The following is a 12,393-nucleotide window of genomic DNA, read 5'->3' on the forward strand; positions in this document are numbered from 1 at the left end:
TGTGACTGTGTGTGTGTGTGTGCGTGCATGCCCACATTGTGCGTGCGTGCCCACCACAGTGTGCGCGCGTGCCCACATTTGATGGAAGTTGCATCTGTGCTGCTGTGCATTATCTCAGCTGGGAGAGGCGTCAGTAGTAAGCAGTGCAATGCAGTGTGGTGCAGGAGGGTGGGGGAGGTTTTGTTGATGGTGGAGGCTTGAAAGAGAGAGAGAGAGAGAGAGAGAGAGGTGGTGGTGGGAGGGGGGTGGAGCTGTGGCTCTGGCTCTCTCATGCTGCAACAGGAGTTTAGTCTAGTCAAGCCTCCCTGCCCTACAGGACAGCACAGGGCCGAGACATAATACAGAGAGAGAGAACAGGGGACAGAAAAACCTGCCATGGCGCTGGACCTGTTGATACAGCAGCCCTGAGAGCAACCGCACAGCACCTCCAGTGCGGACTTTACAGTGGATGCTATCATGCTTTGGGGTTGGCGTTGTTTAGCATTTATTTACTAAAGTTCTTGGGGGACTTCAGTTTCCTGACCATATCCTAAATGTTATCCTTGGGCAAAATGCACTCCAGAGCAAAGTCCAGGAGCTGTGACAACTACCTGAGCATTAAGGTACGTGCTGGAATGGAGTTCTCTGACATCTCTGCCCTCTCATTATGGCTGGACCGGCCCCGGGGCGGTGTTTGACCCAAATCCTATATATGTACAGCCGCCGGCCTGTGATGTCTGTCTCTCCTGAGGTTTTGCTATATTTAGTCCTTTTTCATTTAAAACGTTTTCTGTGCCATGTTTTATTTCTGTTGAATACACAGCTGAGGTTTTCTGGGAAGGTCCTGCAGCTTGTTTGTACAATAAGTGACATGTGCCTGTTATTATACATCCTGGGGAACTACAATAGGCTTTTTCTGTCCTTTATGTTGGAGATTCTAGACGACTGCTATTGGATTGTGTTGAACGGGTCATTTTTAATCTTACACACAAGGATAAGGGAGAGCGCTTGTCCTAACTCTCAACAGTGCAAGTAAATCCAAAGTGGTTTTGTGTTGTTGTGTTTGTGGAGCACTTTGAATTCAGAATGCATGACAGAAAATAACAGAAGAAAACTTTAGAGGTGGTCCATGTCACGTTTTTCACTTTTCTAAGTGGCATGGAATAACTTGTTAGACTATGAAGTGTTGCATGGCATGCAACATCATAAGTCTGACAAGTTATTCCATTCAATGCATGCTTGCATACTCTGTCTGTTTCTTCCAGGGATTCACCTGTTGTTGCACCCTGACATGTTCATGCTAAAGCCGTGGCCATGAAAAATATGTTTTTGTCAATAATGAATATCAACTTAAACCCTATATAATATACTTTATTGACCTGGGATCCATCAGGGCTCTGTACTAGGCCTGCTAGTATGTCCCCCTACACCAAATATCTTCACCATTGTACACATTGTGAGGTTGTAGATCAAATATTTTCATCAAATGTAAACTGCAGTTGCCACATTTGGTAAAAAAAAAAAGGGATTTACATTTGTCCTGTTGCACTCTATTGTCCCTACTGTCATGCCTGATTTATACTCTGTTGTGCATGGTGTTGTGCCAAAAATAGCAGATCTACACTTTGTGATGTAGATCTGCAATCTTCATTGCACAATGCACGACTATCAGGCTTCACTCACAACAGGTCTGAGAGCGCAGCTCACCTCTCCTGCTTCTTGTTTGGCAGAATTGGCACCCACTGAACCATAATTGTATGTGCAGTATTTGTGCTTTGTGTGTGCTTTGTGTGTGTGTGTGTGTGTGTGTGTGTGTGTGTGTGTGTGTGTGTGTGTGTGGGGGTGTGTGTGTGTGTGTGTGTGTGTGTGTGTGTGTGTGTGTGTGTGTGTGTGTGTGTGCACTGTGCATGCATGCGTGCATGCGTAATGTTACTATCTATAGGGTCTGTGCTGTGTGACGTCTTCTGCTCAGGAACAATATGCTGTCCCAAGCTGTTTACATCCTGTTGTAGGACACAGTCATTAACTGTCCACTGATGGCAGGAGTCAACTCTCTGATAACAAATGTGGGAAACTGGGCACAATGTACAGAAACTGCACCACAAACTCTGATGCTTACATTATCCACATGAAACTTGGCAAACATATCGACAAACGTAGCAGATCTACAAGCTCACAACAACACTTGTAGATTGTCTGTTTTGGGTGACGATATTTGGTGTCGAGGTAAAAAAAGAAGCAGACCACTTGTCTTACACCCTGCCTACAGTAACATATACCATAGGGTTTGAAAGCCTACAGCCTACAACTCATTAAGGCCGATTCTACAAATTCTTCTAAATCAGTTTGCACACTTTCCAGACTTAAAAAAATGTAATAAAATAAATAAATAGCAGATGTACAAGCTCGCCACAAGGCACGTGATGTGCTGCGAGCTTGAAGATCTGCTATTTTTGAAAATCCAGCGCAAAAGTCTAAAATGACACTGATGCTTTCTGGGTTTAATGGATTAACACAGGTGGTTAATTGTCAAGAACCTCACATCCCCTTGTAAACTCTATTCCCTATAGCCATTTGCACTCACACAACTTCAGAAAACCCCTAATACCCAGACTTTTCCCAGCTCAGCCTGAGAGTCAGCATAAATGTTTCCCTTGTTTCTTTTCATACCAAATTCTAGATGTGAGGGTCGTGTAGTGGCCCAAACTTGTAGCATAGATATAAGTCTGACGTTAATATCGGTAGAGGGCGCAAATCCACGGGTTCATGTACTTTTTATTTGCTTTGTAATCCCCATAGGGGGATTTTAGATTGCGTCATATAAGAACTGCGTTTGAAAAATAAACATGTCATCCCGGCCGTTACAGTCATATGGATATGAAGAATAAACTGACTGAGAGAAAACGCTATTGTTACTGCTACTGAATTTCTCTAGAAACAGACTGTATCATATATGAGTGACTGACTGTCGTAAACGATACAGAGACACCTCTCTGACAATAACGCAGAGACAGCTTGTATATGTTTTGACCACAATGCTTATATGAAACGATTTTAAGATGACCCCATGTTATTATTGTTAATATTTATAGAAATTACTTCTGTGAACCAGGCAGAACCAGGGGATGACCGAGTGACGTCAGGACTTTGGCACTCGATACTGTATACACACATGCATGAGAGAGGAGTATATATATATTTTTTAAAGTATTTAAATCCCGAAAATGCAATGCTATTGCATTAATCCTTTTAATTTAGGCCTCTGCAATAAAGGATGGGAACAGTTAGTGCCTGTCTCTTGCTGTGCCACAGGCCTCTGTCAGAGCTGCTTGTGTTTGACACACAGTTGCTATGGGCTCGTAGAGTTAAAGTTTATCTGCTGAGATAACACTTACAACAAGTGTCTTTTTACAAATCCACTTCATTATTGTGTGTGTGTGTGTGTGTGTGTGTGTGTGTGTGTGTGTGTGTGTGTGTGTGTGTGTGTGTGTGTGTGTGTGTGTGTGTGTGTGTGTGTGTGTGTGTGTGTGTGTGTGTGTGTGTGTGTGTGTGTGTGTGTGTGTGTGTGTGTGTGTGTGTGTGTGTGTGTGTGTGTGTGTGTGTGTGTGCGTTTTAACAGATAATGAGGATGTTATGGTTGTGAGTTTCCAGTACCAGGTCTTGATTTAGCAGAGGTGCCTCGACAGATTGCATTCTCTCCCACTTTAGACCCTCTCAGCTTGAGACCTCACACGATTGTTGGGTCAAAACAACAGTGACACAACCCCCCACCCCCGGTTCCTGTCTCTCCCTCTGTTTCAATACCATTTACAGTACATTGTAGACCTTTCAAATAATGCGATTTACGAGTGGAACTACGGCATAAGCTTCAGTTAAAAGGGACAGAAGTGGTTCAGGGAGGTAGACCAGTTACAGTCTGGGAATATGAGTGTTCTCGGTTCAATTTCCAGGTGTTCTTGACATAATGCCGAAGGGGTGCTTGAACAAGACGCTGAACGCTTTAGTATGGAGAATTCCATACTAAAAGGCTTTCTTACCTGTCTTTGTAGTTGTTACGTCCCCACCAAAGAGGTCCAGGTGTTATTTTGTGCAAAAGCTCCTTATTGGCTATTTCCCCTACGATAAGCCCTAAATGAATTGCATTGAATTGAATGGGAATTGAATGGGGCTATGGGGTGTTGTGCTAATTCGCTTATTTCCATTGCTCAAAATTAGAATTTCTTTGTATATATCCTCTCTTCATAATGTAAATAATATCCCAAGCGGCACACTTTACTACTTCTTTCGATGGAAATAAGCGAACTAGCATAACACCCTCAATTCCCATTCAATTCTCATTCAATGCAATGCAATTCATTGAGGGCTTATGGTAGGGAAAATAGCCAATAAGGAGTTTTTGCACAAAAAAACACCTCTTTGTTGGGGACGTAACAACTACAAAGAAAGGTAAGAAAGATAAGAAAGCATTCTAGCATGGAATTCTCCTTTAACGCTGCTCCTCATGAGCGAGTTGGTGCCTTGCATGACTGCCTCTGCCATTGTGTGACTTGGCGTATGTAATGGACAAATTGTAGTGCGAAAGATGCTGCTACATCAGTGATTATCAAAGTATCAGAGACCCATGGGTCCCCATGCAGCAAAGAATATGTTACAGTTAACATATTACAGTTAGGAGGAACCATAATGCCATATGGACCCTTACAGATACAAGTGTTTACATGTAAACTGAGTTATGGGGGTCCGTGGTAATATACATACCACACTGGGGGTCCTTGAACTTAAAAGGTTTGAGAACCAGTGTTAGAAATGCAAACCATTTACCATAATGGACCAGGCAACCAATATGAAGTAGCACAAAGGTCAAAGGTCAAAGTCCTTTGAAATGACTGTGATCATAGAGGATTTAAAATAAATGTCTGTTATGAAGTAAGTTGAGGAGAACACCTCAGGGTATGGGGTGGGCTGGAGAGGTACTAATTAGAGGGGAGAGAGGGTGGGGTGGGGGGGGGGAGGGATTTGTGTTCGGTTTTGATGTGAGCTCCTATTTGAAGAGATGGGATCAGTTCATGAGTGAAAAAAGAGGGACGTACTCCACCATTCTCTCGTGAGGTAGGATTTCTATTGGCACACATCAAAAGGCAGAATCCCACAGCAGCTCGGACAGTGGAGTGAGGTCTCACCGGTTCCTTTGTGGGGCTCTTGGCACCTGGCAGAAGGGCAGGTCTGAGCAACCTGCAGGCTCTTTGTTGCACCTGTCCAGGAAAGCCCTTTTTATACCCTCTGTGTCCTGTTGTAATTCCATATACAGTACATTTTTGAAGTATCCTTGGATCACTTTTGCATTTCAGTATGTGCCGTGAGTAACTCGCAGGCCAAATGCCATTGTCTTGCCTTGTAATGCGTTTTTTATTATAGGTTCTCATTCTCAACAACATTCAACCTGGCATTCGGTGGCTAGTGAGACGGATAGGCTCACTAGCTAGCTCACTAGCTCACTTTACTAATGTAAACAGTACAAAGATACAGTACGGCATTGAGGCTAAAAGTACAACACAAAGTCATGTGGACCTGTGTGAGCTGACTGTATGGGGATCCACCAGTCAAGGGTTCTAGCACTGGTTATCAAACTCCCATATTATTTTGGGGGATCCACAGATGATTATCTTACTGTGCATCATTGTTTTCTCACTCAACATTAAGTGCATACAGGATATCTGCACATTTCTGAAGTTACAATTTAATGAACAAAGGGAGTCTACCAGCGAGCCTAAGCCTAATACGGCTTTCTCGTGCGTAACAGGAGCAGAGGACAACAGTTGCAGAAGAAAGGATAGACACTGGAGCAGAGCGGACAGTTTAGGCCTAAGCCTTTTTGAGGGGCGCTAGCCCCTCCTATATATACAGCTTTTGTCCCCACAGGTCTCAATATTTGCCATTGACAACGAAAGGAGAAATTAGGACAAATGTCTGCCAAAGTAAATTTAACCAACCAATCACATAAATTCAGTTGTTCATGATATGTTGTAATGATAAAGAGCGCCCCTCACTTCACACGGGTGTGATTTTTATTATTCTGGTGCTAGTACAAAGAATGGACTGACGTTTCGATCTTGCGATCTTCCTGCCTCACAGCCAGTGAGCTTGCTGTATGAGGCTCCACCAGTCTAGGACTCTAGGTTCACCTGTTTTGAATGCTATCAACCGATAATGACCAGTAGGTCACTTATCACTCGAATGCAACCGAGCCAGTAGAAAAAGGAGTAAAGGTGGTTGCACGCCGGCTGCGTTTTTCGGAAAAAAACGATGGAGAAACGCAGCTAAAAATCCGAATTCGCGCATGTGTGGAGACCTTAAGAGACCATTTAGACGTATAAATCAAGGTATAGATAGAACTGCAAATCATAGAATGTGCATTCACTGTATCACGACATATGATATCTCTGAAAAGGCATATCGTGGAAACATTGTATTGCCTTGACGATATTTATCATTATCACCATATCGTCCACCCCTAGTGTGGGGCTCCATGAGTCCAGGGCTCTAGTTAGTGAGCTGGCTGTGTGAGGCTCCATGAGTCCAGGCAGGACTTATAGGTTAGTGAGCTGGCTGCGTGGGGCTCCAGGGCTCTAGGTTAGTGAGCTGGCTGCGTGGGGCTCCAGGGCTCTAGGTTAGTGAGCTGGCTGCGTGGGGCTCCAGGGCTCTAGGTTAGTGAGCTGGCTGCGTGGGGCTCCAGGGCTCTAGGTTAGTGAGCTGGCTGCGTGGGGCTCCAGGGCTCTCCTCCTGTTACAAACCCCTGGTGGCTTCATGCTTCACTGGACGCCTGGTGCGCAACTCCTTTTGTGTCCCTGACCCACTAAATGTGCCTGTGAGTGTGACTACCTCTTTCCCCTTCACCCTTGCTCTATTCTTTCTTTCTTTCTTTCTTTTTTCTTTCTTTCTTTCTTTCTTTCTTTCTTTCTTTCTCCTTTTCCCTCCCCAACCCTCCCCCCCCACCTCTTTATGTTATTTTTCCCACAATGCCCTCTGACACAGATCACAGATATGTCATTGGGTGACAGGAGAGATATCTGGTCTACAATCTTGTTTATTGACGGATGACGTATTTGACTTGCTTAGTTATATATATCTATTAACTGATATAGTCCTTAGAAAGGGTCTCAAAACATAGCAATTTTGCATCAAAACATTCATATTGTTCTTGCATTTACTTGCATGTACTCTACTCATCATGACACCAACAATGCACACAAAGAAAACTCTGGTGTTGAGAGTATTCGTTCGACTGCTTCTATGAGATAACTCAATTCTCATTTTACACCGGGACCTAAAGTTGTTTTGTTACTGATGATGGTAATTCCTCTGTAAATGTTCGCCCACAACCCTGCCAGGTCATCTTGGGAGTGACCCACCCCGTGGGTTCCAACCCACTGGTTGAGAAACGGTCATTTTTACTGTGCTTAGTTAGTATACTGGCATTGTTCAGCATGCATCTGGAACAGCTGTCGAAACAACCGGGGTTGCGGGGACAGCGGCATCCCACCTGGATCCTCTACCTATTAATTACCATCCTGGCTCTTTACCTCCAGCCTGCCTGCCACAGCCAGACGGCTATAAATACCTACACCACCGGAGAGTGGTGGAGAGTCCTGGTTGAGGCTCTGAGGCTAGACACACACACGCACACACACACACACGCACACACACACACACACACACACACACACACACACACACACACACACACACACACACACACACACACACACACACACACACACACACACACACACACGCGCACACACACACGACCGCACGCAACATTCCTCCTCTCTGGCTTACAGCAGAGGGGAAGCAGTGGTGTTGTGGCTAAAGCTTGTTGTGGCTAACACCGGAAATGGCAGATCTAGACGCTCACAGCGCGTCTCACTACTGGCGCTTTGTGAGCTTGTAGATCTGTTATTTCTGGTTACGTGTCACCCGCGCACAACTAAGTACAGTATATAGCTCAGGCTTCGGCTCCATGGCTGTGCTGAGACATGCAGATGATGTCTCCCACTTGCCAGGTGAAGTGAGTTTCTGAATAGGCCCTTGGCAACGTGTGCGTGAGCGCGTGCACGTGCGCGTGCACATGTGTGTGTGTGGAGGGGGCCTATGAAGCGATGTATTGCCAGCATGCTGAATGTGTACACATTGTTCAAAGCCACCATTGTGCTGCCTGGTTTTAGCAGTGACTTTGTAAAGGTTGGGTTCTCCCTGGTCAGCCAGTCCGGTGCAACAGGTTGAATGAGCAGCCGATTTATAGTCGAGCTCAAACAAACACAAAAAAAAACCTCTCTGCTCTGCTGATTAATCGCTTTTCAAAGCGCCGCTTTTGTGGCCCAGCAGCCGTTCCTCTCCGCCTTGGGAACCCGAGGAACGACTCTCCAGGCCGCTCCGAAAACCCCGAAGCCCTCACGCTTTCCTCCCATTGTTAGCTTTCCCTCAATAAAAAAAGCCAGTGTTATTCTTTTCCTCCCTGGCGCAACAGTGACTAATGCCCAGAGACATTTTTGTGTCTCTTGTCGAGAGAGAGAGAGAGAGAGAGAGAGAGAGAGAGGCTGCATGGCTGCTAATGGAAGTGGGCGTTTTTTTCCCCTTCGTTTCAGGGCACCAGCGAGCGTACAGTACACGGCGCTTAGAGAGGCGGAGGAGAGCACAATAGGGGCCTTGTGGTGGTGATGCCGTGGTGTGTGTGTGTGTGTGTGTGTGTGTGTGTGTGTGTGTGTGTGTGTGTGTGTACCGATGCACTCTTGAGTCTAGTCACTCTCCGCTAATTGATGGTGCTGAAGGACTGTGTAGATCACTGTTTCCCAAACATTGGGTCGGGATCCATGTGTGGGTCGCGGACCCACACATGGAGTATTTTTTGTTTTCCTATATTTTGTTATTCTATTATTTCAAATTATGTGCCAAAAATTCCCCCCATAATTCCATACAAAATCCATTAATTAAAGGGAAAATATACTTTCAGTAAGTAATCAGATCTACAAGCTCACAACGCAACGCGCCGATTCAATTTCCCTGTTGGGATTAATAAAGCATATCATCTCTCATCTCGTCTCATACAATGACACTTACATTCTGCACGATCCCAAACCGATTGTAATGCTTAATTAATACATGCTATTTTCGCTGCGCGGCTCCAGCGTTCAATTAACCCAAAATAAATCTGGCTTTAAACGTAGAGTAAAAAGCCTGGGAGAGAGGCACCTCAGAGGCTTTAACAACAAACACTGACCTTCTGCTTTTTACGATCTGTCTACTGCTACGCTGTCCTGCAAATTCTAAAACTTGGCATTGCCAATCAACTGTAAGTTAACACCCTACCTCCCACGATCTAACCTCCCCCTCACATACACACAAAACACACACGCACAGTTATCTGTCCTGTTGTTCTGGACTTTCCCTGGCAGCCCTCTCTCTCTATCTGTGGAGACAGATGCCTCCATTGCCCTGCTGTGTTCCACTCGGGAAGGACGGGAGACGGAGTGGGGGTGACTGAACTCCATGTGAACACGATGACCACGCCACCAGCAGGTCAACCTCATCCTCCGAGAGAACTGGAGTCCCAGACCACTGCCACTCACAACCCTGTCAGTAGCACGGCCACGCCGCGCATACATGCACCACAAATGGCAGATCTGTAAGCTCACAGCACCATCTCTGCTGGTCTGGACTTTTGTGGTGGGGCGCGGTGCCGGAGCACAACTAACTATAAATCAGGCCTAATGGCCACTAAGGGTCAGACATGGTTGTTATTGGAGGGCTTGCCAAACTGGAGTCTAGTCTGGACTTTCCAGTTCTGCTGTTTGTGTCCACTGACAGTGACGTCACATTCCGCCCCCCCCCCAGGTGTTTCCCCTCGCTTTAATGGAAAGACCAATATGGCCGACACTTCCCGTGAAGTTCAGGCTTCCTGACTGTTTGACTCCGTGTCACTCGGTGCTCCTCTGCCGGTCTGTTGTGAGATGTCACATACTGTAACACAAAAGGTACACAAAGTTTGGCAAAACGTAGCAGATTTTTGGTAGCTAAAGCTACTAACAGGCCATCCATATCTTTTATTTCTCAAAACATCAAAAGTTACAATGGAGGGTACATGCGCATGGCATCATCACCATACCCAGAAGTTATTCAGGAACACCTACTGAGTCGCAAAAAAATACTTTCTGGCCTTGACAGCCCATACTGTACATCCAAACAGAAAGGTCCTATGGGATTGCGTTAAAACGAAGTTAAACAACATTAAACTCACTTTGCCACTCGATTTGCCACTCACTTTATGCATACGCATAACCTTATATCAGTGGTTTTCAACCAGTGGTCCGGGGACCACCAGTGGGCCTTGAGGGGGTTCCAGGTGGTCCCCAGCTAAATGATGGAGAGTTGGTAACCAAATGGACCCTTTTGGACCCTTTAACTCTTGAGAGTGTAAAATGAAACCAAATGGACCCAGGAGGGTCCATTTTGTTTCAAGGGTTAAATTATTGTTAAAAATCTGCATTACTTAATTTACAAGAAGTCTACACATTTAGAGAGAATGTAGAAGAAATGTTATTTTGATTAACGCTTGCCTGTTGTCTGTCCTGTTAAAACACCAATACAGCATGAAATTGTGGACAAAATCTTATTCTATAGTAAATATTCTAGAAAAGTCTCATCAAATGGTGGTCCGTGGCTCAAATGCAGAATAAATAATGGGCCTGGATATGAAAAGGGTTGAAAACCACTGCTGCAGCACTACTCTACCCGACAGCACTTGCTTGTGTCACAGATTTGTGTTTACGTGGTCATGCTTGTGTAAGTGCAGCCTTGTTTGTGCAGTCAGTGGGAACCACAGCATGATGAAAACAAGTGTTCATCGTTGCGGGTTATAACGTATTTGTCTGATGTCATGTTTGCGTCACTATTTGGCCAGCTTCAGAGGTGAACAGTAATGGTTCATTATATTGTGAACAATAGTGCATGCATGTGGACGAATACATGCAAACCGGTGGCCTCGAACAACCTTTCTTTGAAGCATGACTTCAAAGGTACTGGCTAGAAGAGTATAGTGGTTAAGATGCTCGCCCTCCTGGACCACACATTTCGTTACTGGCCCGGGACCCAAGACCTCCCTACTGCAAGGCTGTCTGAAAGTTGCTGCCTGTTTGCAATACGGAATTTGCGTTGTGAAAAGTATGGCGATGTGCTATGTTGACGTGCAGGTATATATTTGACATGTTGATTCTTTACCCAGCTTCTGTCTCTTCTGTCCTCTTCCTCAGGACTCGGAGTCTCTGGACAACTGCATCCAGAGCACCTTGTCGGCCCTCTACCCTCCGTTCAGCGTCACCGCTGCCACGGTGCTCTGGCAGCTGTTCAGTGTGGTGGAGAGGCAGTACCGCGGGGACGGACTCCGCTGTCTCGTCGACTTCCTCCTCCCCGCTAAGAGAATCCTCCAGGTCATCCAGCAGGAGACGTGCGTAAGTAAGACGGCCAGGACTGGATGGATGAGTCCTGTTGTGTTGCTTTGGTGTTAAGAGGGCAAAGCGTCCGTTAGCTGACCTCCGTGGTTTTCTGGAGAACACAGCGGAGCTGGCTAGATGTTCTGTTTGGCACTTAGATTTGGCTTCGGTCCCAGGTGAGATGAAAAGCAATGAAAAGGGCAGCGAGGGACAAAATGAAGGGAAGATAAAGTTGAAAGCTTCACAAAACCCCCGTTTAGTTCCACCCAAACACGTCATATCTGGAATACTACACACTCCGATAGATACTGCGTTGGAGCAATTAGACAAAAATGTTGTGAGAAAAGACAGAGAGAGAATGTGAGTGCAGAGCTGATGAGTGGGAACTTTTTTGCCGAGTAGGCGAAGGAGAGCGACGGACTGGGACAGAGTTGATTGTTGTTCAGAAAACAAGCTGAGAGCCAGGCCATGCATGCTCTGAATAGACAAACAGAAAGAAACTGTGGTCGCTCTCAGCCTCTTTGGCCCAAACTGAAACTCAATATCGGCTCCCACAAGCTTTGATTGCTGTGGGTTAGGGCTCCATGTCCAAAGTCCTGAAACCTTATTCTGCTGTATTCATCTCTGCTGTGATTACACTGTGACGATAGCCATACAGCAATAGTTTCACCTAAGCCTAGCCCCTGAGAACGGCTTGGTGTGCAGTGCAGTCTTTGTACGGCTCGCAATATGAGAGGCTTCGCTGGAGGATCACGTTCTCAATCACTTTAGCAGGAAGTCGAAGGGAAAGAAATGGAAAGGAAAAAGGAATAATGGAAAAAAGGCAACCCTCAAGCACTGTTTTTTTTGTTGCTTTTAGTGTCTGTCTGACGTTGTACATAACAGTAGAGTCATGGGGAAGATTTGTGTTGTTGTTGCTAAGGGCTCA

General features: G+C 45.6%; 1 protein-coding gene across 3 annotated transcripts in view; it reads left to right on the top strand.

Annotated features, from left to right (window-relative positions):
* The first annotated feature begins 321 nt into the window (after nucleotides 1-321).
* plekhg4b (pleckstrin homology domain containing, family G (with RhoGef domain) member 4B) overlaps nucleotides 322-12,393 on the top strand; it is a 49,806-nt gene continuing 37,734 nt past the window's right edge. For all 3 annotated transcript variants that reach the window (XM_083761814.1, XM_083761816.1, XM_083761815.1), the window contains exons 1-2: nucleotides 322-602; nucleotides 11,286-11,483. In XM_083761814.1, coding sequence (XP_083617940.1) covers nucleotides 534-602; nucleotides 11,286-11,483 — 267 coding nt within the window. In that variant the 5' untranslated portion in view covers nucleotides 322-533. The remainder of the gene's footprint in view (nucleotides 603-11,285; nucleotides 11,484-12,393) is intronic.

Source organism: Protomyctophum parallelum (genome assembly GCF_964188405.1).
Source record: "Protomyctophum parallelum genome assembly, chromosome: 3".
NCBI lineage: Eukaryota > Metazoa > Chordata > Actinopteri > Myctophiformes > Myctophidae > Protomyctophum > Protomyctophum parallelum.